The sequence below is a fragment of the Natator depressus genome, chromosome 5 (assembly GCF_965152275.1).
Source record: "Natator depressus isolate rNatDep1 chromosome 5, rNatDep2.hap1, whole genome shotgun sequence".
NCBI classification, from domain to species: domain Eukaryota; kingdom Metazoa; phylum Chordata; order Testudines; family Cheloniidae; genus Natator; species Natator depressus.
Genome location: NC_134238.1, coordinates 52,894,286 through 52,917,188, shown reverse-complemented (window position 1 = coordinate 52,917,188; position 22,903 = coordinate 52,894,286). Strand labels below are relative to the sequence as shown.

Here is a 22,903-nt window from a genome sequence, read left to right as displayed (position 1 = left end):
ACTTTTATCTTTTACTAGCTGATTTTTATTTTTTATTTTTTTGTATTTGCTTCAATGGCTTGTGGAGTTTTACCATATCGTCAGTGTAACAATATCACTATTCCTGCTTCAGTGACATTCCTCACAGCCCGAAGAGTTCATATAATTTCTGGCCTTCATCCGTATCACCATGAGTTTCTAGTTGAATACATTCACTAATAATCCGTATCACCATGAGTTTCTAGTTGAATACATTCACTAATATTGTATGATTTCTGGAAGCTTGTAGAAGGGTCTGTTCTTCTAGCAGGTGTATTAGAGAGAAAACTATTACCAGGCGTGTTGCTGTTTCTTTAACAGGCCTTGTTTTCTCTGTCTGCGTTACTCTATTGGGGCCTAGATTCCTGTTTTTATATTTGTTCACCCCTCTTGCTCAGTGAAGGCTGATAGGTATTTTATTTTTGATTTCTTCCCTTTTTAGCACAGCAGAGAGCTGACACTGCACTTTTTTGAGTGTGAAAAATCAGACTTTGAGGATGATGTGACTGATGGATAAGATGCTGGTTTAACTGTAGCATCTGTAAACAAATGGTGATATTTGTAAATGTATCTCATACCACATCTTTTTGTGGGATACTTGGTTTGACTCTTTGTTTACTGGTTTTGGTCAAATACAATGTTGAAGAATTTTTTAAAGTTCTAAGTGGTGTCTAGTGTGATGATTAAAGACCCCTTGACCCTAAAAGAGATCCTCCCACATTGCTGGCAGCATCTTCTGCCTAGAGAAGGGTGAGTGCTAACCTTTTTTTAAACTTTGACTGACTCACTGAAATATGTTTGTTAGTAAACATGGAGAGGCTTGTATTGTTCTTCCAGACAGCATTTGTGTATACTGGTAGTGAATAGTGAGCAGCAATTTGCCCCGGACACCTTACAGAGAAAGAGAGTCCTAAAGAGCACTCACAATATTTACAGTTGTGAGATCTATATGAGAGAGCTCCACATCCAAAATATCCTCCTTGCTTAAGGGAGAGTAGAGGGTGCCGGTGTGTTGTGCCCCCTCCCCCCCCCCGCCCCGCCCATCCATGCTTTCTAGCCCTTTAAGCAGCTACAAAATGGCTGCTGTCAGCTCTGCAGCTGTTTTCTCACTCTGTTTCCTACCTTGCTTCCTGGTGTGCTGTTTGTAAACAGCTCTGCTGCTAGCCACTTTAACTCAATGGTTGCCTTTGATATACATTTTAATAATACTTCCACTTTTGCTCAGAATGAGCTCAGTTATGCCTCACATAAGACTGGGCTGAGGACTGGGAAGAGGGTTCACTGCCTGAGCAACAATGTCTTGGAGTTTTACTTTCTTCAGTATAATCAGTGCTTCCTGGGCACTGGAAGGAGAGTGCTAGGATGCTTTGCTTCATACATGTAGCCAGCATTTCCCAGAAGCTCAGCTCTACTGGCACAATTGGAGCTGAAGTCTTGCCACTCTTCCCCATAAAATATCTAGACACTTCCACTAACTGGTCCTTGCAGCTTCCCCCCGCCCCTCCCCACCCATGCACGCACCCTTGTGTGTCTAAGGCCTGCTGCCTAATTATGGCTGCCCCATATTTGAATACACTGGAGTGGTGGTAGTGGAATTTTCATAACCCATCTCATCACCACTCCCTGGTTTATATAGTGTTTTTCATCTTCCAGTGTGCTTTACAAAGATTGATTCAACAATCTTCTTCCCAGAAATGGCAGGCTGCACAAAAGTAGGGCTGGAAATCTTGGAAGAAATAGGAAGTGCAAAGAAATTCCATTTCTTTCTTATTTCAAACATTAGTTTGCACATCCCTCATATCAAAACTAAACTTTCAGATCATTCCAAACTGATTCATCTATTTTTAGTATTTATTATCATTGTCAAACTACGTTTTACTTGGAATGGCAGGAAATCATTTTCCCATTTCAGTGCTTTGGTATTTTAAATACAAACAACTTGTCTCATTTTTCAAATGTTCAGTCACCAGCACAAGGTTGGGTTATCCCAAGTGTATACATTTTTATGGAGATTAAATTGACTGTTCTTGTCAAAAAGGCAAAGAATTAACATGTTTCTGCCTTAAGTCCCTTTGCTATTCCATTGAGAACATGTTTTTAAATTCCATTGTATAAAAACCTCAGATATTTCAGTCACAGTTTCTAAAAAATTCAACAGCTGCCATCTTTTAAGTTAACTTTTAGTATCTTTCTCATGCAGCATGGGATTCCAATTGAATATCAATGTTCTTAACTTTTGAAGATTAATTCCACTTATTACTGTTGGCTATTGCCAATGGAAGTGTATAGAGGAAGACTCAAAAGAGCAGCAAACTGAATAGATTTATTACTTCTAGTGTGCAATTAATCCTGTTGACATTACTTTAAATGAACATGGATAAAAATGCCTGGAAAGCATACTGTTGAATTCAGCTACTCATTAATATTGATCAAATGTTGTTCTCTTTGTGTTAGAAGCTCCTTAAAGATTACCTACAAAAGTATTACAGCACTATTGATGAAAAAACAAATCCCTGAAGTCCATTGTGTTTTAAAAGTAATTTTACAAGATTTAGTTCTAAAGAAGGGTGGTTACAAACTTTGTTGTGTGTATAGATGATGTAAATAACACAGAATGTCAATCAGAGTGAAAGTTGGGTTTTTCATTCCACTGATAATATAATGTCATCTGTGGGATGCATATATCTAAAGAGATGTAATCCCCTGATCCTCCAAAGAGAGGTGCACAATCAAACCCACATGCACACGTCTTTGCAGAACTGGGGAGAAAATGAAGATGGTTTGCAAAGAATAGGACCTTGATGCAGAAAGGTACTTAAGCATGGGAGTAGTCTCACAGACTTCAGTAAGACTACTCACATGCTTGAAGTTACACGCACATTTAATTACTTTGCTGCATCAGGGACTCAAAGAGGTAGTTCTTTAGAGATACCCCAAAACCAGAGAACTGTAAAGTTAGTGCCTAATTTAATTTTAGTCATTCCTTCTTTTAGAATGTAAATCAGGCTAACTAGCATTTGTAATTCATTTCTTTTAGTAAACAAAATGTTTAACAAGTGCAAATTAGCTGATTGGTGTTCTCTGGTTTTCAGTGAGACTCCTTTAATTAAAATGTTGGCATGGCTTTCAAATACATTTTTCTGAAGTACCAGTTTCTTTTAAAAGAAACAGAAACAAACAAAACATACTACTAGTTACTAAGGCGTTGTCTACACTGCTACTTTACTGCACTGAAACTTTGTCACTCAGGGAGTGAAAAAACACACCCCTGAGTGCTGCAAGTTTCAGCGCTATAAATTGGCAGTATAGACAGTGCACCAGCGCTCCCAGCACTGGCAGCTACTCCCCTCATGGGGGTGTTTGTTTTTTTTACAGCACTGGTACCGCAACTACACAGCCACATTAACTTTGCTAGTAAAGACATACCCTAAGAAACAGTGTTATCACAGTTCAGGGCAACTGCATCTGTATCTCCCCTCAGTGGTCTAGCAAGAGCACCCACTCTCAGGGATCCCGCTCCCCAACCATTGCCTGCATCTCACTCCATTCTAACTGGACAAGCTGTCTAAACAGGCCAACTTGCTTTCTCTTCCGAGATGGTTAACAGTAGACACTTTGCGGGACTATTTTTTTTAATCCCATTCCGCCCCACGGTACCCACTCCCACCTGCTCCCACATTGTTTGTTCAATTTTATCCCATTCCCACTATTATGGGAGCGAGTCCCAAGGCACTCGTGGGATCCCAGTCCTGCTGCAGAACTCTAGTTAACAGTGTGACTGCCCACAGTTGTAGGTTACCTCACAGTACTTTCTAAGCAATCCTATTTTATTCTTAAAGTAAAAAGCATTATAGAGAAAACTTTTTAAAATGACTAGAGAATCTACACGCATGCTAATAAGCTTACCAGAAATTACCCCAACCCTAATGTGGGCTCTGGGAGGAGCAGTCCATCAATACCCCACCCAAGAGGTTTCCTTGTGGTTTTGAGTTGATCATAGCTTCAGTTCAGAACAAGCACCCAGTCTTAGGGGTCCTCAATAGGCCCAGTCCATCCAAACATTCCCTAAGGACTGGGGCCCTCTGTGGACTAAGGGTCCTGTCCAGTTGCTGGAACAGGAAGAATGCCTTGAGCCTGTTTAAAACCAGATTATTTATCAAAAACTCCTTTCTTTGTCTGTTGAACAAGTATAAGCAAACCCCTTGGGGGACATGGGTGGCTTCAAAGGGCTGATAACCAGAAGAATTACATTAGCATCCCTCTCCTCCTAGAGGAGATACATGCAATTCCAGAGTAACACATACACAATTGCAGTTTTAGTACAATGATCCTCAAAGATATTAAACCTAATGCAATAATGTTTAACTTTATTCAGTAAAGTTTATCTTAATTCCATAGGGTTTCTCCAAGGCATGGGAGGATATTGTCAGTCTGCTACATATGTAGTTAGAATAAAAATACTAGGATCCCAATCCATAACTACAAAAACAATCGGAATAGTTAGCATATTAATAATCTTTTTTCCAAAAGAATGCTATAAGAGACTGAAACTAGTTGGAGAGACTGACACGTTATCAATATGTTTATTATGTTGCTGAATAAATGAACATTTAAGCCACTGAGGGGTAGGCCCAAGTCTCAAAATTCAGTTCTGAATCTTAAATTCCTCTTCAAGTAAATGCAGGTGTGTATTCCAGCACACTGGAGCCGGAGAACTTTGCCTAAGTCCCCGCAAGGGAGGTGCTCATGCCCTGTGGCCATAGTCCCTCCCTTGGCCATATGAGGGTGGCAGTGCCACAACACCTTCAGGTCTTTCTCACTGCCCATGGCTAGAGTCGGAGCTTTCAGTCTCAGTTTCTGAGAATTTTTTTATTTTGTATATACTAATTAGGTTAATGTTAGTGTTAGTGTAGTACGAGTTAGAGCACTTGGCTGCCCTGTGTGATGCCCTCACTAGGGTTCAAGCATTATCCATCCAGGATATCTTGTATTCCATTTGCAAATCATTCACAAAGAGGACTCAGGTGGCGAAAGACTTGTGACTGAAGCAGCAGCTTCAGCACTGAGGCCCTCATGTAGTTGGCAGTCACCTTTGGATCTGGCAAGAAATGCTGCTTCAGGTAATGCTGCTTGGGGCCCTGGCGTTTTTCCCCAAGAGGAAGAGGGCCCATAAAATAAATTGGGACCATTCCAAGACTTGGGAGGAATTCCTCCTCTATTTCTAAGAGGAGTGCTGATTAACACCGTATTCCTTCTGGTACATGGGATGAAGCAGGTCTGTCTAACCACTTCCCAGTACCATGCCGAGAGCAGCAAGAGCCCTACCATTGACTCTGGTTTCAGCCACGGGGCGTCCGTTGAGATCAGTATCAATGGCATCAGTACCAATGCTGACTGTCTCCATGCTGGCAGCATACCAAGTGGCATCAGACTGTTTTGCCTCTCAGTCAGGACTCTCCATTGGTTTGCTGGTGTTGGTACCTTCTAGCTGCATCACAGAGCTACTGAGCTCACTGGCATCATAGCTTGTACTACCCAGGCTTCAGACTTTGAAGTTGAGGCCGACACTAGGTCGAGCACCAAAGGCCCCCTCAACATTGGTGCATACGTACTTCAGCATTGTCATTCTCTTGGCTCAGACCCCTTTGTCATATTCAGTACTGTCCTGAATCTCATCTGTCCTGGTACTGGGTGTCTCTCTCATCCCGGTACTGCCATTGCAGATTCCCCATTCCTCCTTGGCACCAATGCTGCCCCCATATTGGGCTTCAGACAAGTCTGATCATTTGTTTGTCCCATTGGGGCTGGCTACCCTGTTGTTATCTGAGAACCTCTGGGACACCTCAAGATCCAGGTCAGAAATTTCCTTCCTCTCCTCATCGGATAGACTCCAGAGATCATCCTCAGATCACCTATTGATACTGAGATCAACATCACAGCTGGGACAGGGGCTCTTGACCCGGTGCCTGCTGGCCACCAGTGACTCATCCATACACCTAGCTGCCTCTTTGGAATCTTTGTGACACTCCTCCTTCCCTGAAGTCCCACTCCTCGATCTGCTCCAAAGATCACCAATACCGATGGGGCCCTTACTCCCAAACCATCTCAGCGGCAAGTGGCTGGTGAGTCAATTCCCTTTGGATCTCCACGGTTACTCCAACTAAATCCTGTGGTTCAAAAACAGGACCCATTGTTGGCACAGCAGACCTCCTCTCCCTCAATGTCTGAGGACTTTATGGCATAACAGGATGCCCTGAGGCATATGGCTTGTACCTTAGCTTTCCAGATAGAATTCCAATGGAAGAATATGCATAAACAGCTGGATATTCTCCAATCATCAGCTTCAGGGAAAGTAGACCTTCTGATAAATGAGGCTCTTTTGGAACCTGCAAAATCCCTTTGGTATTCTCCAGCTTCATTGTCTCCCATGGCAAAGCATTCAGAGAGGTGATACTTCATTTCTGTGCAGGGTTTTGAGGGTTTTTACTCCCAGCTGGCCCGTAACTCTCTAGCGGTAACTGCAGCAAGTGGCAGGGCATGGCAAGGAAGGTGTAAGTCTACTCCTAAGGACAAAGAATCCAAAAGGATGGATTTAATGGGGAGGAAGATTCACACCTCCTCTTTTCTGCAAATGTGCATCATGAACCAGCAGACATTGAGCTCTAAATATGACTTTGTCAAGTGGGTGGCCATGTCTAAGTTTGTGGACAAGTTGTCAGAACCTTCCAAGGAAGAGTTTATGGCATTCATTGTGGAAGGTCTTATGGTGGCCAAGGCCCTGTTGCAGTCAGCTTCGGACTTGGCAGATGCCTCAGACAAAATTATGGCATTGCTGTGACTATGAGGAGATCCACATGGCTTCAGAATTCTTTGGGAATATATATTCTGGCCATGAAGATACACCACTACAGTGCTCAGAAGAAACAGCAGCAATACTGGCCACAGTGTTTTTTCGGACAGTCCTCCCTTCCTATAAAGCAGCAGGACTACTCCTGGAAGGGCCATGAATCCCAGAGGAGAAGGTCCTCTGGTTCTGGGTTTAACCAGCCAGCTCCCCGCCCAACCGCTCAGCATCCTTTTTGACTCGTGTGTCTAGGACAGCGATCTAGTGGTGACCTCTCCTTCTCCATCCCTTCTGTTCAGGGACAGGCTGGCTCAATTTTATGATGTGTGGTGTGTGACCTTTCCAATGATATCTTACATGAGCCATCTTGCATAAAGTATATCTCAGTTATGTCGTACCCATATCATAAGCATATTTTCATAAAGAATATGGAGTGAAACGTCACAGGCCTGACTTTTGTTTTTTGCCGGTGGGTGCTTCTCAAGAGGTGTGTGTTTTGGGGAGGGGGCAGGGAGTAAGCCCTCTGCCAGTTTTGTGGGGAGTGTATTTTCAGCATATTTTATACACTTCTTTCATATTCTGGTTTACTGAATGTGTCTGTCATTGGCATCTTTACTATTTTAATAATGATTAAATTATTATGAACTACATAATTACATTATCATGAATTACAGACTATTACAATCATGCAATCACCTACAAGCTGTCTTCACTAATGTCCCAGTTTAAAGACATTATGTCTCACTGTAGCTTTCTGGATGAAATTGTCAGCAATCTTATTCATATCTAGTTCTCTGGTATTGTCTTGGTGAAAGTTAAAGACAGAGCCCCCCAGAATGAAACTTATAGCTCTTTTAACTTTAAATCATTCATTTCCCAGTGTTGTTTGACAGTAAACTATGGGCAAGGTTACACTGCAATCTTAAGTTGACTTCAGTTAAGTCAACATCCAGCCGCCGCAGTAATTAAGTCGGTAGTGCTTGTCCACACCATACTCTTTGTGTCGGTGGAGCGCGTCCTCAGTAGCAGTGCTTGCATCGATGCAGAGAGCGCTGTACTGTAGGTAGCTATCCCACACTGCAACTTTCTGCAGGGGTTTTGGGAAGGGCTTGCAATGCCTCACGGAACCAAAACATTCTCGCAGGGATGACTTCAGTGTCCATAATGTAGTTTTCTCCCTACCTCTTCTGATTTCATCTGGAACCCATAATATTTTGTGCCTTTTTTCAAAAGACTGGCATAGCTACATGTATGCCATATCACCTGAGAAGCATGGACCCCGCTCAGCTGTGTGCTGTTGTTGTGAGCATTACAAACACCACACAGCTTATCCTGCGTATTTCCAGAGCCACGAGAGGGGCTGCTGTGAAGAACACTACAGTGTCCTTCAAGAAGCCCTGCTGGAAGCCATAGAATGAAACAATTCCTGGTTGCTTCTGGCAGTCACTCAGCAGCTGAACATGGTGGAGTGCCATTTTTTGGTCCTGAGAAACAAGCGCTGACTGGTGGAAACACATCATTATGCAGTTATGAGATGTTGATCAGTGGCTGCAGAATTTTCATATGCATAAAGCCACTTTCCAAGAACTGTGTGCAGAGCTCCCCACAGCCCTGCCACTCTGCGACACTAAAATGAGACCTGGTTTGACAGTGGAGAAGCAAGTGGTGATCGCTGTGCGGAAGCTGGCAACGCCAGATTGTCAGCAGTCAGTGGAGAATCAATTTGGAGTTGGTAAATTCACTGTGGGGGCTATTGTGATCTGAATATGCAGGGCCATTAATCACTTTTTGCAAAGAAAGGTTGTGACTCTGGGCAATGTGCACAAAATACTGGATGGGGTTCCCTATCTACAGTGAGGCGATATATGGCACACATATCCCTATCTTGGTATCCGACCACTTTGCCAAAGAGTACAAAAACAAAAGGTTACTTTTCAATGGTGTTGCAAGCACTGGTGGATCACTGGGGCCATTTTACCGCCATCAATGTGGCATGGTGAGGGAAAGGTGCATGACACATGCATCTTTAAGAACACAGGTCTGTTCAGAAAGCTGCAAGCAGGGACTTTCTTTTTGGAATGCAAAAGAACCACTAGTGACGTTGAAATGCCAATAGCGATCCTGGAAGACCCAGACTACCCCTTATTCCGGTGGCTCATGAAGCCATATACTGGACATCTGGATAGCAACAACTGGATCAGTTCAACAATAGGTGTAGCAAGTGCAGAATAGTGGTTGAATGAGCCGCTGGCTGTTTAAAGGGTCACTGGCGCAATTTGCTTGCTAGCTTAGACCTCAGTTGAAAGCAATTGTCCCATGGTTATAGCTCCCGACTTCATAATATCTGTGAGGCAAAGGAAGAGAAGTTTCCACAGGGATGGGGCATGGAGAAGGATAGGCTGTCTGCTAATTTTGAGCAGACAGATTATTGGGCGGTTCAGTCAAGGTCTGCTGTGCCAGCTGTGTGTGCCGAGCTGGAACAGCACACAGGGAGAACACACACACGCAGCCAAACATCTAACCACACCTGATACCAAGGCTATAAGAAGAGCTCAGCATGGAGCACTGTGCCTGAGGGAGGCTTTGAAAACCCATTTCAGTAATGAGCCACAGTAATGTGCACAGCTTCTCTGCATTGTGCCTTCCCACAGTGTGAACCTTGCTGTGGATGCTGGGTTTTTGTCTCCAGCACATCCCCTCTGTTGCCTCACTTTCCCTGTTTCTCCCCTCCACTCCACCCCCTTTTAAATTAATAAAAATTAATTCATTCTCAAGACATGGACTTCTTTGACCAAACATGCTGAAACTTCATGATCACAAATAGAATTTAAGCTTGGACACACGGTGGAATAAAATTGGGAGGGGAAAAACACATTCATTTTGTCTTTAAAAGCTCAGTAGCCTTGCTTGTCACACAACATCGAATATGCGGCTTTTTTTCTTCGGACCCTCCCCTGGAGTTGAGTGGAAGGGATATTACATTCCCTGCCTCACCTCCTGGAATGTTTGGGAGAGGGGGAGGGGGAGGGGAAATACGGCAATGTTGGAATGCTGTTGTGCAGGGGCTGCAGAGGGAGTCTAGCCTCGAGGTGTTTCTCCTGAAGGTCAGCCAGATGCCTCAAAATGTCTGATTCTTCCTTCAGAATCCCCAGCATCTGCTGCCTGCCATGCTCATGCTCCTGGGCTGCTCTCCTGCTCGCCATGTCCAGTTTTTCAGAGAGAGAAATCCTCCATGTTCTCTGCTCAGGGTCTGCTGTCCCAGAGGCATTCATTATCTCATTAAACATGTCATCACGTGATCTCTTTCAACTTTGTCTTATCTGGGAGAGCCTCTCTGCTGGTGTGGAGGAAGAGCTGAAGGCGGCACTTTCAGCTATAAGCCATGGAAAGCACAAAGCAACTCCTGTCAGTACAGACCAGTGTCTAGTGCAGAGTTACTCTATAAAAGTCACTCCCCTTATTTCAAGGAAGTTTAAGGCAGAACATTTTCATTTACACAAGGTATGCGTTGAACTGGTTTGCTGTCCCAGCCATGGTGAATATAGCCCTGAGGCATGGGCGCCGGACCGTCAGCAGCATTGGGTGGGCAACCCACACCATGTCCAGAGCCCCCTCCCTTTTGTAACTTGGATATTGTCTGGAGATTGGGGACCAGTGTTCACCTTCCCAAACTGCAAGCCTTGGCAAAACCTGTGCTGGGGAAGGGGAGAGGGTGCTTGTGGTGGTGAGTGGGCACCACAAAATTTCCCTTCCCCACAACCAACTCCCTAGTGCCACTGCTGCTAGCGGTTGCCCGAGGCTTGCAGTTACTGAGGTCAGTGCTGACCCCTGCCACCTAAACTACAGCCATATTTTGGAAACCGTTGATGAAGGGAGCAAAGACACTATTGTTTGCACAGGCACTATTGTCTGTGGTCCGAGCAGTTGAAATGAAAACTACCACCATCTCCCCTAGATGACCCTAGCTGATATCACTCTCCTGAGGGTAACAGTGGTGGCAAGGGAACAGATGTTGCAAGCATTCAGGTACAGATCGGGTCCTTATGCTGCTATGCTGTATACTGCGATGATGCCAGCCAAATTAATACTGGAGTGGCACGGGAAAGTATCCTACTGTGGTAGAAGAAATAAGGAAGCCCTCCCCAGAAACCGTCTGCAATGGATTGCAGAATACCTCCATGGAAGGTTCCTGGAGATCTCTATGGAGGAGTCCCAGGCCATCCCTATATACATAAACAGTCTTTTTTGTAGGACATCCTCTGCCTAGCTCATGCAGCCACTGGGAAGCAGATAGTCACTTGACCTCACCTTGTTAATTTTAATAAAAAAATAGGATATAAGAACATTTGACCCCAAAATACTACTTGAAATTGCATACTCATCAGAGGTTCCTTCCCTGGCATCACGCTCAGCCACGATGCTGTTCTGCGACCAGTTGGACTGCTCTAGGGTTACAAACAGCTCCTGGCTCTCCAGGAAAATGGATTCCGCGCTTGCCTGTCTCCTATTCTCCTCCTCCTCTTCCTCATCTGAGACCTCCTCCTCAGCACTGCCTGCTCTGACCTGGAACTCCAACTCCTCAGAGGTATCCACGCTGCTCTTGGGGGTTGTGGTGGGTTTGCTGCTGTAGACTGTTCGCCTCCCTTGCCTTCTGGTATGCCTGCCTCAGTTCCTTGATTTTCACGTGGCACTGCTGTGTGTCCCTGGTAGCCCTTAGAATGGAAAATATTTTCTCTTTTTACCACAAAATAAGATTTTAAGTGGCTGAATAATTACAAGGCTTATACCACTACATTTCAAGAATGGAGATTAGCTTGTGTGTGTATGCGGAGAGGAGTTGGGGGTGGTAAAGAGTGTAAATAAAATAGTTTTGTAGTGCTCACTTGAGAATTTTTTAAGGCATATTATTGATTTTTAAACATACAGATCACTGACTACCAATTCTTTGTGATGTAAGACTGGAAACAATCTTTATCTAATGCAAAAATTTATTCTTATAGGAATTTTATTGATCAGTATAACTGAGATATTAAAACCATAGTGAATGGTAAATGCTTTCAACACAAAACAGTTAAAAAGAAAAGAATAAACAACTGACCTAGATTTAACATAGTCTAGTTATTTCAAGGCATCCACAGTCTATATAAAAATAACATTTACCATACTTAGAAACTCTACCAAACCACCCACTGTGAATGAGAGACTGACAAACAATTAGATCTCATTTTTATGCAGAAATTTTATTTTAGCTATCACAGCATGTGTGTAGTAGAAAGAAGTGATTTTCAGTTCTAAGAGTTAATTTCACTCTTAGAACTGATTTGAAACAGATAAGTTAAGAAGTTGCTTACCATAGAAGGGAAAATTGGTTCAGATAACCTAATGACTGGTGTATACCATCACATGTTCTCAAAGTGAAGCTCACCCAATACACAACATCATTCATACCACAAAAGCCCCATGTAGGGGCTGTGAAGGTATACTTGAGGTGAAACTCCTTGCATACCTGGTAAGCCTTGTAGGTCTAGGAATTGTACGCAAATGAGTAACTGCCATAAGAGTCACTTGCTGAATATGCATTACCTCATTAACGTAAGTGGTAAAACACCTATTGTTTTCAATGGGAGCAAGATCAGGCACCTTAATCCCATGTGCTTCTCTTCTACTAAAAAAATAATTATGTGATTAATAAAGAGTGACATGCTTCATAATTCTTTATGTTAATAAAACCTACAATGGTAAGTAATCTGAATGAGGTGAAGGATAGATTTTAGTGGGTTAGTGGAATATATAATATGGGGGGTTAAATGAAAACACTTAAATTGCTACTGTATTTTTGTCTTTCAGGACCTTGCCTTCCTAATCCCTGTCATAATGGTGGAACTTGTGAAATTAGTGAAGCGTATCGAGGGGATACATTCATAGGATACGTCTGTAAATGTCCAAAGGGATTTAATGGAATTCACTGCCAGCACAGTAAGTTTCAGTACTGTAACTTTTATTAGATTTATGGACAAGAGCCTTTAAAATCTCGTTCTATGTCTGCAGTGTTAATACTGACACCTGTTCTCATTTCCTGGGACATCTAATTAGTAGGTCTTTATGCCATGACCAGGTTAGTGCTGTTGAATATTGAGAACACTACCAATTTAAAATTACTTTTTCTCATGATTGTTGGTGCTGAGCCATTGACAGGAAATGAAACAAAAGGTAAATTGGTTGAGCTTATACTAAAAATACAGTCCTAAAGAAAGACTAACCAAATTCTGCTCTCATTTACTGTGAGTGTAATGGAGAACAGACGTTGGCCTGATGTCTCTAGTAGTACAGTGAAGAAAAGGCTTTGGGTTTTGTCTGATGCTGATTAATTTGATTAATGACAGCTGAAAATATAAAGGGTAGTTAAAAGGAGATTTTTATTTTAGTTAATTTTCTAGATCTTTCTCCTCATCCCACTTTGATAAGAAACAAAGTGGAGTATTCTAAATCATGCTGTTTAATTCAGTGGAAAGATTTTCCTGAGGGTTGGATGCTTCAGATTTTAAAAAGAATGGACTTCTAAATTTGATGTTTTAAAGCCCAATATTTGGTCCACTTTCCACTTACTTACTTGGTCCACACACTTCTTACTTAAATTTCACATTACGTTATGATCATCATATTGATATTGTTTACCTTTTAAGCATGTATAATTACAGGTCTGAAGAATTGTATTGATAATCAAGTCCTACTCTACATAAATCATTAATAGTAAACCACACACTGTAGAAAGGGATAGTTCCTAAACTGTCAGTGACATCTCTGGAGTTTATTAAAAACTATATGAAGGGAGTCCCACCGTATTACACTTAGCCAATACCCAGATTTTAGCAAAAGAACAGCTTTTACTTTAATTATGCAGCAAATGTATGCCTCAAGGATCTCCAATTAATATGTCAGTAGTAGTTCATCAGCAAAAGGCTGATCAATAGGAGTCATGAATATTTATCATCAAAAGAGTGACTAGACCATGAACTCTGCTGTCATGTTCTCATCCAATAAATGAGACTCCATGATCTAGAACAGTAGGAAAGTTAAATAGAAGTTCAGAGCTCTTGAATGATTCATTTAACTCATTCGGCATTAGTGGAATTAGGGTTTGTGCAAGAAGAAGCTATACTCCAAATGTTGTGTTTTACTTTCTGGATTAAATCACCATGTGGTTCTTCTGAAGATTCTATATCTTGATGCAATTGCAAGGCAATGGCTAAATAGTGAGAAGGTTAACTCTATAGGCCTGGCTTGATAGAGCTGTGTTAATGCTAGCTTGGTGGGCTCAGAACAAGTCTCAGGCTACTGACAGAAGAAAGATTAAATTCAGTACCGTGTGCAAATGTTGGACAATATTGTCAAATAGTTTGACAGAGTGGACATGGTTAAAATTCAGCTGCACAGGAAAAGAGGGTCCCTGGTAAAAAGTTATCAGGCAACTGACTTAGCAGCCAAGATGCAGCAGTAACTGGACCGCCCTGGTTGTGGGTGTCCTCTTTGAAAGCCACATGGTAGCAGTGCTCACTCGAGGCAATTGCAACAAGCTAAAGCAAGGCAGTTGCAAAGCATTCAAAAACAGGATTTGGAATTAGGACTGCTTTGGGAGCAAGTCTGCAGCCAGGAAGTGAAGGGAAAAGGTCAGGACCTAGTAATAGACAAGGACTCCTATGTGCAAAAACAGAAGATGGTTTGTCCCATGGAATATGAGAAAAGATCTGCTGCTATGGGTGCATGGGTCCAGTGTGGGTGCTCGCCTCAAACAGCCAGAAGCCAAAGACAGATTGGCAAAAATGGGGTGGTGGCCGTAATGGGAAAAGGACCTGAAGGAACATTTTAATGCTTGTGTGGTTTGTGTCAGACATAATCCATCTAACAACATAGAAGAGCTTTTGTGAGACAGGCATCCAGGAGTCCATGGGAATGAACTCAAATTGACTGTACTGGGGAGTTGCTGTTAGCACCAAGGGGTAACAAATATGGGCTGGTAGTTGTGAATGCTTTTTCACATTGGGTGGAAGCTTTCACTATGAAAAATATGGCTGCCCTAACTACAGCAGAACAATTGGTGTATAATCTGTTCTGCAGATGTGGAGTTCCTAACATAATTGACTCAGACAGTGGTAGTAGATTTGCGGTCTCAGTCGTTAAAGAAATGACATCCTGCTAGACACTGATCAGAAGTTTCACATTCCCTATCATCCAGTGATCATCCCTATCATCAAATCCAAATTAAGAAAAGGGGTGAATGTAACAGGCAGCAATTAAGAGCTAGGGAATACAGATCCAAGGCTTTTCCCCTTGCAAGGCCTTAATAAAAAGATGAATGAGATTGTGGAAGAATATAGTTAACCCAGTTGTAGCCCGTCTGGCTACTGTAGCCCTATCAGTGGCCTGAGTACAGAAATTGCAAAGGCAAATTTTGCAAGTGCAAAAAAGTGTGATGGGAAAAATAAGGTGGAAGTACAAAAGACCAAGGCATGGTTCAATGCCAAAGAAGACCTGACTGAGCATCAAGTGGAACTGAAACCATGATTCCAAATCAGGCTCCATACCGCATTTTCCCGAAGGTGAGGGTGTACGGTCCATACTTGGAATAGGACAGACTTGGCCCCTTTGTATACTTGCTAGACCCATGAAATAAAGACAAAGCTGGGTTAATGCAAGTTAGCTCAAGGCACATTAAAATATGTAAAGAAAGAAGCAAAAAATAGTTTCTTCCCCTTTTGTTTTGTAAATTTGCATCCATGCAGTGGTGATAGTTTCCAATGTTGGGGGCATTCTTGTAGCTTAGGGTAGTATTAGACATGTACAGAATCTGCAAAGCTATTCATGTCACTCTCCCTATCCATTTAAAAGGGCAGAGATGTCAGTGTGCTACTCAGGCAGACAATAAGTGTTCACCTGGTCTTGTGGCGAAACCCTACAGCACCATGCTTAAGGTCATAAAAGCAAAAGAAGTAATCTACCATGCTATGCATGGGTGTCAGAGGGCGTACTATCCAGAGTTTTAGAGGGAGACCCCAGCTCCTGTGCCACAAAAACCCTACAACAAAACAAAACAAAAACAAAAAAACATTGGAAACCGTACTGAGTGGCACAAGAGTTGGGGTGTCCCTACAAAATTCTGCCAGTGTTCAAAACTAAACCTCAAAATTAACTCCTTAACTAATAAATTCAACCATGAAGAAAGCTATGAAGAAAGGAGAGGGGATTAGTATTTTACCCCTGCAGCCAAAAGCCTTAACTATCCGCCATATGCACTCTATTACACAAACTTCAAAATAAATTAACGGTCAAGATTGTTAAACAGCACATGGATCTGGACCACACTAGTGGAAAAGGGAATTTATAATAAAAGTGGATAAAATAAGCCTGGAACCTGAAAAGTGGAAAAGAGTAGGTTCTGCATAGATAGTATGTAGACGGAGCACGTTGTACAGGGATTGGAGCCTACAAAGTAGCAAAACCACTCCCAAAGCATGTAAGGTAATCTATAGTAATGCAACATATGTGTAAATGTATATAAAGGAGGAGGTTTTCTGTGTAACTTTGGGTCTGTGATGTACCCTGAATCCACCCCCTGTGTTTGAGTCTTACTAACTCAGCATACCTTTGCTATATTCCAAATAAAGATACTTGAGTAACATAATCTGGAGTTGAACTAAATTCGTAGGAAGCCAAGTAGAAAGAGGTCTGGGAGAAAATACCAACAAACTGAAATATGTACCTCAGGATTTAGTCAAATAGCACCAGCTGGACTGTGGAAAGAAACCTACTAAAAAACAATAGTGGGTGATTCTTACTTGGCTTAATACTGCATTTTAGGCTCTGACTATTTATTCAGGATTACACACTACATATTTATTGTCTAATAAAATTAGACATCAAAGTGTACTTAAGATAGCAACTCTTGTATTATATGCAGATTCTTAAATATAGAATGCAGTCATTAAGCAACAGACATGTTAATAAGTGATGTTAGCTTAAGTTGTTGTCATGGTAATTAATGGAAAATCTGTTTTATAATGTTCTGTCTACACTAATAGAACAGCTACCACTATTCTTTCACAGAACTACATTTTCCTTTGTTTCATCTTTGTTTCTTTCTAAAAGCTGCTTTAATATAAGGGAAAACAAAATCTCAATTTTGAAATGAAAAGTTGTAACATTTCATTTCAAAATGGCCATGGTGGGTGTGGGAGGAGGGATCTATTCACCAAATTCTATCAGAATTCATGAATAGTTTTCATGCTCCCAAAAGTGCATTATTTGGTGAATTTACTGTTTGCTCGGGGAAAAAAAGATCCCTGTTCTACCTATGTATAATTGTGACATTTTACCCAGGGTATGATCTGGACTGTTGAACAGCTGTGTCCCCTCAATTCGCCAGCCTAGGGAACCTTTTACACTGCTTTGCTGTGAGAGCAACCGCTCCTGCATGTAAATTACTCCCAGCTATACTGTCTGAGTGCTATGGCCAGCCACTCGTGAATTACACTGCAGAACAACACCAGCAAATTCTCAGTCCTAGACTTTCCCCCAGAAATGTGCATCTGGTACTGTCCAGCCCTCTCCTGGACAACACAAGCTCATATAAATTCTGTCATCTTATTAATAGAAAATGATATGCACAAATCCTGTCATCTCAAATGGAATTTTCCAAACACTTCAAGCACACTGCTGTCTCTTTTAGCCAAAATCCTTTGCAGCACAAAGTTTTATGAACTTATGAAAAATTAGGACTCTAAACTGCTCCTTTCCTGTGTAGGAAGTCAATTGCAAACTTGTTACAATTCACATTAAAAATCTGTCAAAATTGGTCCAGCATAAGAAGTTAAATTAAAATAACCCCATTCTAAGATATATAACATCTTCTAAAACTATTAAGATCTCTAAAAGATCACACACTAATTTAGTTTTATCTCAGATTTCTTTAATGTTTAATATTCTCCTGCTAAATCAATTATGCTGGATGACTGATTTTGCAATCAAGATGCACTCCAGAAGCTGACATTCTGTCATTCATGTTAACCAGAATCCAATCAATATTTCTGAGACACCCTGACCTTTTGATCAGGTAAATAATTGGTATGTAAATTATAAAAGAACAGGATTAATTTTACTGATTTCATATGCCATGTTTGATTGCAGTATTACATATTAAGTGTCAACACTTGTCTCAAAAGTTTCTGATACTCCACTTGGAAAACTGGGGAGGAAGATATTCTAAATAACATCATTGCCAGACAGTCAGGGATCATAACAAAAAGCAGGGATGGATTTGTATGGGAAAACCCACATACCTCAAATCTAGTTCTAATATCTTCACTGAAGTGGCATGATAGCATGGGACCTGCTCTAGGAGTAAGGAACTATTAAATATTCCTGATGTATTAGTACATAGCAGTCTCCCTCTCTGCAACCCAACCATCACTTACATTGTATAGTGTTTTTCTACATATATGAAGGTCTAGTTTTCAAATGCTTTACTCACACTGGTGAGAAGTTAGCCACATGAAGTCAACCTGGTGAGCAACAGCAGCAAAATCAGGCTCTGAGTCAGTATTGAGTCAGGCTCTGACGCAGCATAGCTATAGTGGGAATTACACTACTTGTCATCATTCAGATGAGAACAAAGTCAATTTCTCTACTGCCTTGGGATCTTTATGGTTGAAAGTTATGTAAATATAAATACTTGCCTTTCATCAGAAGCAAGCATAATTAGAGTTTATTATACTTCACTTTTATGACTGCGAATGACAAACAAAGTTTGTCTGAATGCACCTTTTAAAACAGAGAGATAGTGTGAGCTGTACTACTGAATCAACATTCAGCATAAAATTTTACATGATCAACATCATTAATTAATCATTTGTATGAGAGATAATAATACAGGGCAAATAGCGGCTGCTCTGAGAACAAATGCCTTGATATTTATTGTGGCTAATGCTTCAGCTTTGCTTTAGTTTTTGCAGTAGGAGACTGTTACCCTGTAATCATATACTGTAACACTGTCTATACCTCTTAATCTTATTCAAAAGAGAAACTGAGTTATCCAGAGGCACAGCTGTAGAAAATCCATCTATTTCACAGTTTTGGGGTCTTTCCCTGGTTTTCGATTTGTTCTGAAGAATCCAAGACTTTATTTTAAAACCGTATTTTTCTCTCTTCTGCCTGGGAAGATTGCCCTTCTGTATGTAAATGAATGAAGTGAATGAGATACTGCCTGCCACTAGACAGACTGAAACAAGAGACAGGCCCACACTGAAAAAGTCGAGTGAAAATTATGAATCCCCCTGAAACCTGGGGATGTTCAGATCTGGGGGTTTGGCTGGAATATGGTTTATATTCTTAGGATCTTAAGGGGAGATACTTACAACAACACAAAAATGCCCTGCACTGCTAGAAAACCAGACTGGGTTCAAAGTCTCGGTTACCACCTCCATAGGTGCTGACTTTCTAATGTGCTGGGGAGGGTGGGGGTGCCCCCCCGGCTCCACCCCTGGCCCTGCCCCGACCCCACCTCTTCCCCAAATCACCACCCCCACCCCACCTCTTTCTGCCCCAGTTCCTCCCCCTACCCTGCCCTGGTCTGACCCGTCCCCCGGGGCACACCCTGCTCGTGCTGTTCCCCCATCTCCCCCCAGTGCCTCCTGCACACCATGGAACAGTTGATCCATGGTGGGTGGGAGGTGCTGGGAGGGAGGCGCTTGGAGGGAGGGGGAGGGGCTGACAAGGGGGCTGCCATTGAATCATAGAATCATAGAATATCAGGGTTGGAAGGGACCTCAGGAGGTCATCTAGTCCAACCCCCTGCTCAAAGCAGGACCAATCCCCAATTTTTGTCCCAGATGCCAAATGGCCCCCTCAAGGATTGAACTCGCAACCCTGGGTTTAGCAGGCCAATGCTCAAACCACTGAGCTATCTTTGGGTGGGATGATTTGATTGGGGATTGGTCCTGCTTTGAGCAGGGCGTTGGGCTAGATGACCTCCTGAGGTCCCTTCCAACCCTGATATTCTATTATTCTATGATTCTATGACCCGCCATTTTCTTTTCTGTGGGTGCTGCAGCCCTGGAGCACCCATGGAGTCGGCACCTAAGACTGCCTCAGTCCTTTTGTGACTAAGGTAGGGGGCCTTCTGGCTCCAAGAGTTCCCCAAGTCTCTTCTTTTTGTCTCCCAAATAACTTTTTATGGAGTTTCCTGCTTTCCTCTTACAGAGACTGGCCAGTCTGTAGTATCTAATCCTGCCTTATTCTCTTCCTCCTTCCTGTGCACAGGTGTTCAGAAAAAGTACACTACATAGTGTCTGCTCAGTGCTTAGGTATTACACTGAGCACAATAAGCAACTCTAAAATAGATAGATTAGATGGCTGAGCTGTAGTTAATACCCTGTGTTCTGGTGACCAGGAAAGCCCCATACAGCCTGTCTCATGCTCATAGGATGCTCTAATCCCAGGGGGTAAGACTGAGAACCTCTTATTCCCACTAGTGAGCAGTCAGTGGGGCTACTAATGTCAATAGCTATTTATCAAGAAAAGTAAGGAGTTCCAGAATCCTAATTTAGATTCAAGTAAAGGTGGCAAGTTTGGGTGATGTTCACTAGAGCTCAGAGGAAATCTTCCAATGCAACAGTTTCTGCTGGAAAACTCACATTGGACAAAATCAAAATGTTTCTGGAGAACTTGAATTAGCTGAAATTTTGGCTTTCACCGTTTAAAGAAATATGGAAAAAATAATATGCTCAGACCACCCCTTTACACCAGTACTATATAACTGTTTAGCACAGATAAGATAAAAGGAACTGTTTTCAGCTGGTGCCTTTAAAGGAAATATCATCTGATTTTAGCTGCAAACTTTAGATTTTGGTAAAGGATTTTTAAAATACCTAATATGAATAGATATGATTTTGTAATTTTAAAAAAATCAATGAACATATTTTAGTTTGAACATTCCCCGGCAGTGTTTATGAACCTAAGTAGTAGTATTATACCATGCAAGGGATACCAGAACAGTCCTCAGCAGGAGGCAGGGAAATCTGGTGAGACCAGCAGGGGAACAGCCACCTCCTGTGAAGGGGAGGTGAGGTGGCAGAACTCATGCCCATACAACCTGAAGCCTAGCTTCTCCGTGAGCTTCAAGGTACACATGGTAGTATGCCTTGGGGATGGGGAGGAACTTCTGCCTCCCATTGGCTAATTGGGAGAAATGAGGGTGTCTGATTGGCTCTTGCCCCCTATGAGGCAGAAGAAAAAGAGATTCTGAAGTGAACTGAGTTCTAGGAATGGGTTGAAGAGAGACTACCCAGAGTTATCGGTTATATGATGGGAGCCCTGTACCCCACACTCAACACAATTAAGTACCTAGTGTGTGAGGGGAGTGGACAGATAATATCCCTCTGTGACCTTCTGGGGATCACCCAGACCAATAAGGACAGGCCCTCTGACGGTGGGGGGCAAACAGGACAATTGCCCAGGGGCCTTGGCGATTTAAAAGGGCCTGGGGGCCCCTGGCCGCCGCCACTGTAGCGGTGGCGGCGGCTGGGAGCCTTGGGCCCTTTTAAATTGCCCAGTTGGGCCACAGGGCTCCTAGGCGTGCACAACCGCGCTGGCCAATCGTGCCATGTGCCCCCAAAGTGTGGGGCCCGCAATGGTCGCGCGTGCCTAGAAGTGACAGGAGGTCCCTGAAGTGACGGATTTGTCACTTCCACCCTACCCGCACGCCGCTCCAGGGACGACCCTGGATCTGGGGCCCAGCATTGCTATTGGCGAGCTTGAATAAGGTGTTCTGTCACTGCTTGCCTTGTAACTTTGAATGCCCTAATGCTATTCTGCTGTAGCTCAGAGCTCTGACACCAGTAGTCAGCCTACACACATGAAGGTCTCACCCTGGCTTCCACCTGCGTAGTTCCTGCTTGCAGGGTGACACCAATAGCCCTTCTGGTCCTGAGTCTCCCTAAATCCATCCCCTGAGTTCTTAACTACCAGACTCTTGGACTTTGCTCTTATGGTTCTTCACCCCCAAAGAAGTGAAGCCTGTTCTCAGTTAGCAGTCCACTTGGGACTGCACACTCCACTCAGATTGCACAACGGACACCTGCTTGGGGTAAAAATAAACAAAATGTCTATTTAAGATAAACATCAGATTCAAAGATGAAATAGTAAGAAAAAGTAAACACATAACAAGTTACACAGAAAATAACTATAAAGATGCAACCTCAGGCTTTACACTTCCATATTAGCTAAATTCCTTTCCCTGATATGAGCTACCTATTTTCTCTTAACAGTTTCTCAGCATGCCCTTTACCATAGAGGTGATCCAGTGATTTATGGACAGCAGCTTGCTTAGATGCTGGCCCTTCATTTCTGGAGAGCCTTCACTTCAAACCCCTTCCCTTTTAACAGCATTTGCAGTTTTCCCCCTCTCTCTCAGACTGTGGTAATTCATGGCTACACAGAGTATGGGAAACATCATCCTCCCTTACTTTTCCAAGACTGGAGTTTTCTTTTCAGTTTGAAATATCTTTCCATTAATTTTTATGACTATCAGGTTTACTTCCACACATTGTATTCATAGACCAGTTGATTCAATTGCTTATTCTTTGGGTTCAGACCCCCTCTCCTCCGATTCTGGACCCTGATTGTCACACCCTCCCCATTGGTAAGTTACTAAGGCTATTGGCTACAGAAGAGACCTTACAGCTGCACTGATGCAGCTGCGCCACCGTAACATCTCTAATGTAGCCACTCTAAGTCGGCAGAAGAGAGCTCTCCTGTCAGCTTAAATACTCTATCCCCTGTAAGCGACACAGTGCGTCCACACTGGCATGACATAGTGCTGTCCACACTGGCACTTAGGTTGCTGTAACTTATGTTGCTCGGGGGTGGCTTTTTCATACCTCTGAGTGACATAAGTGATAGTGTCGAGATAGCCTGAAATTGCATCCTGCTGCTTAAATCCATCCTTGTTTCTGTCCCCTTCACCTGATCAAAGAAAAGGTGCTTGTATAC

The 22,903-nt window shown here is 42.6% G+C and overlaps 1 protein-coding gene across 1 annotated transcript in view; it reads left to right on the top strand.

Moving 5' to 3' along the window:
• Window positions 1–22,903, top strand: part of EDIL3 (EGF like repeats and discoidin domains 3) — a 390,724-nt gene that overhangs the window by 173,494 nt on the left and 194,327 nt on the right. Inside the window, exon 4 of the mRNA XM_074952821.1 lies at window positions 12,710–12,838. Within this exon, the coding sequence (XP_074808922.1) occupies window positions 12,710–12,838 (129 nt within the window). The remainder of the gene's footprint in view (window positions 1–12,709; window positions 12,839–22,903) is intronic.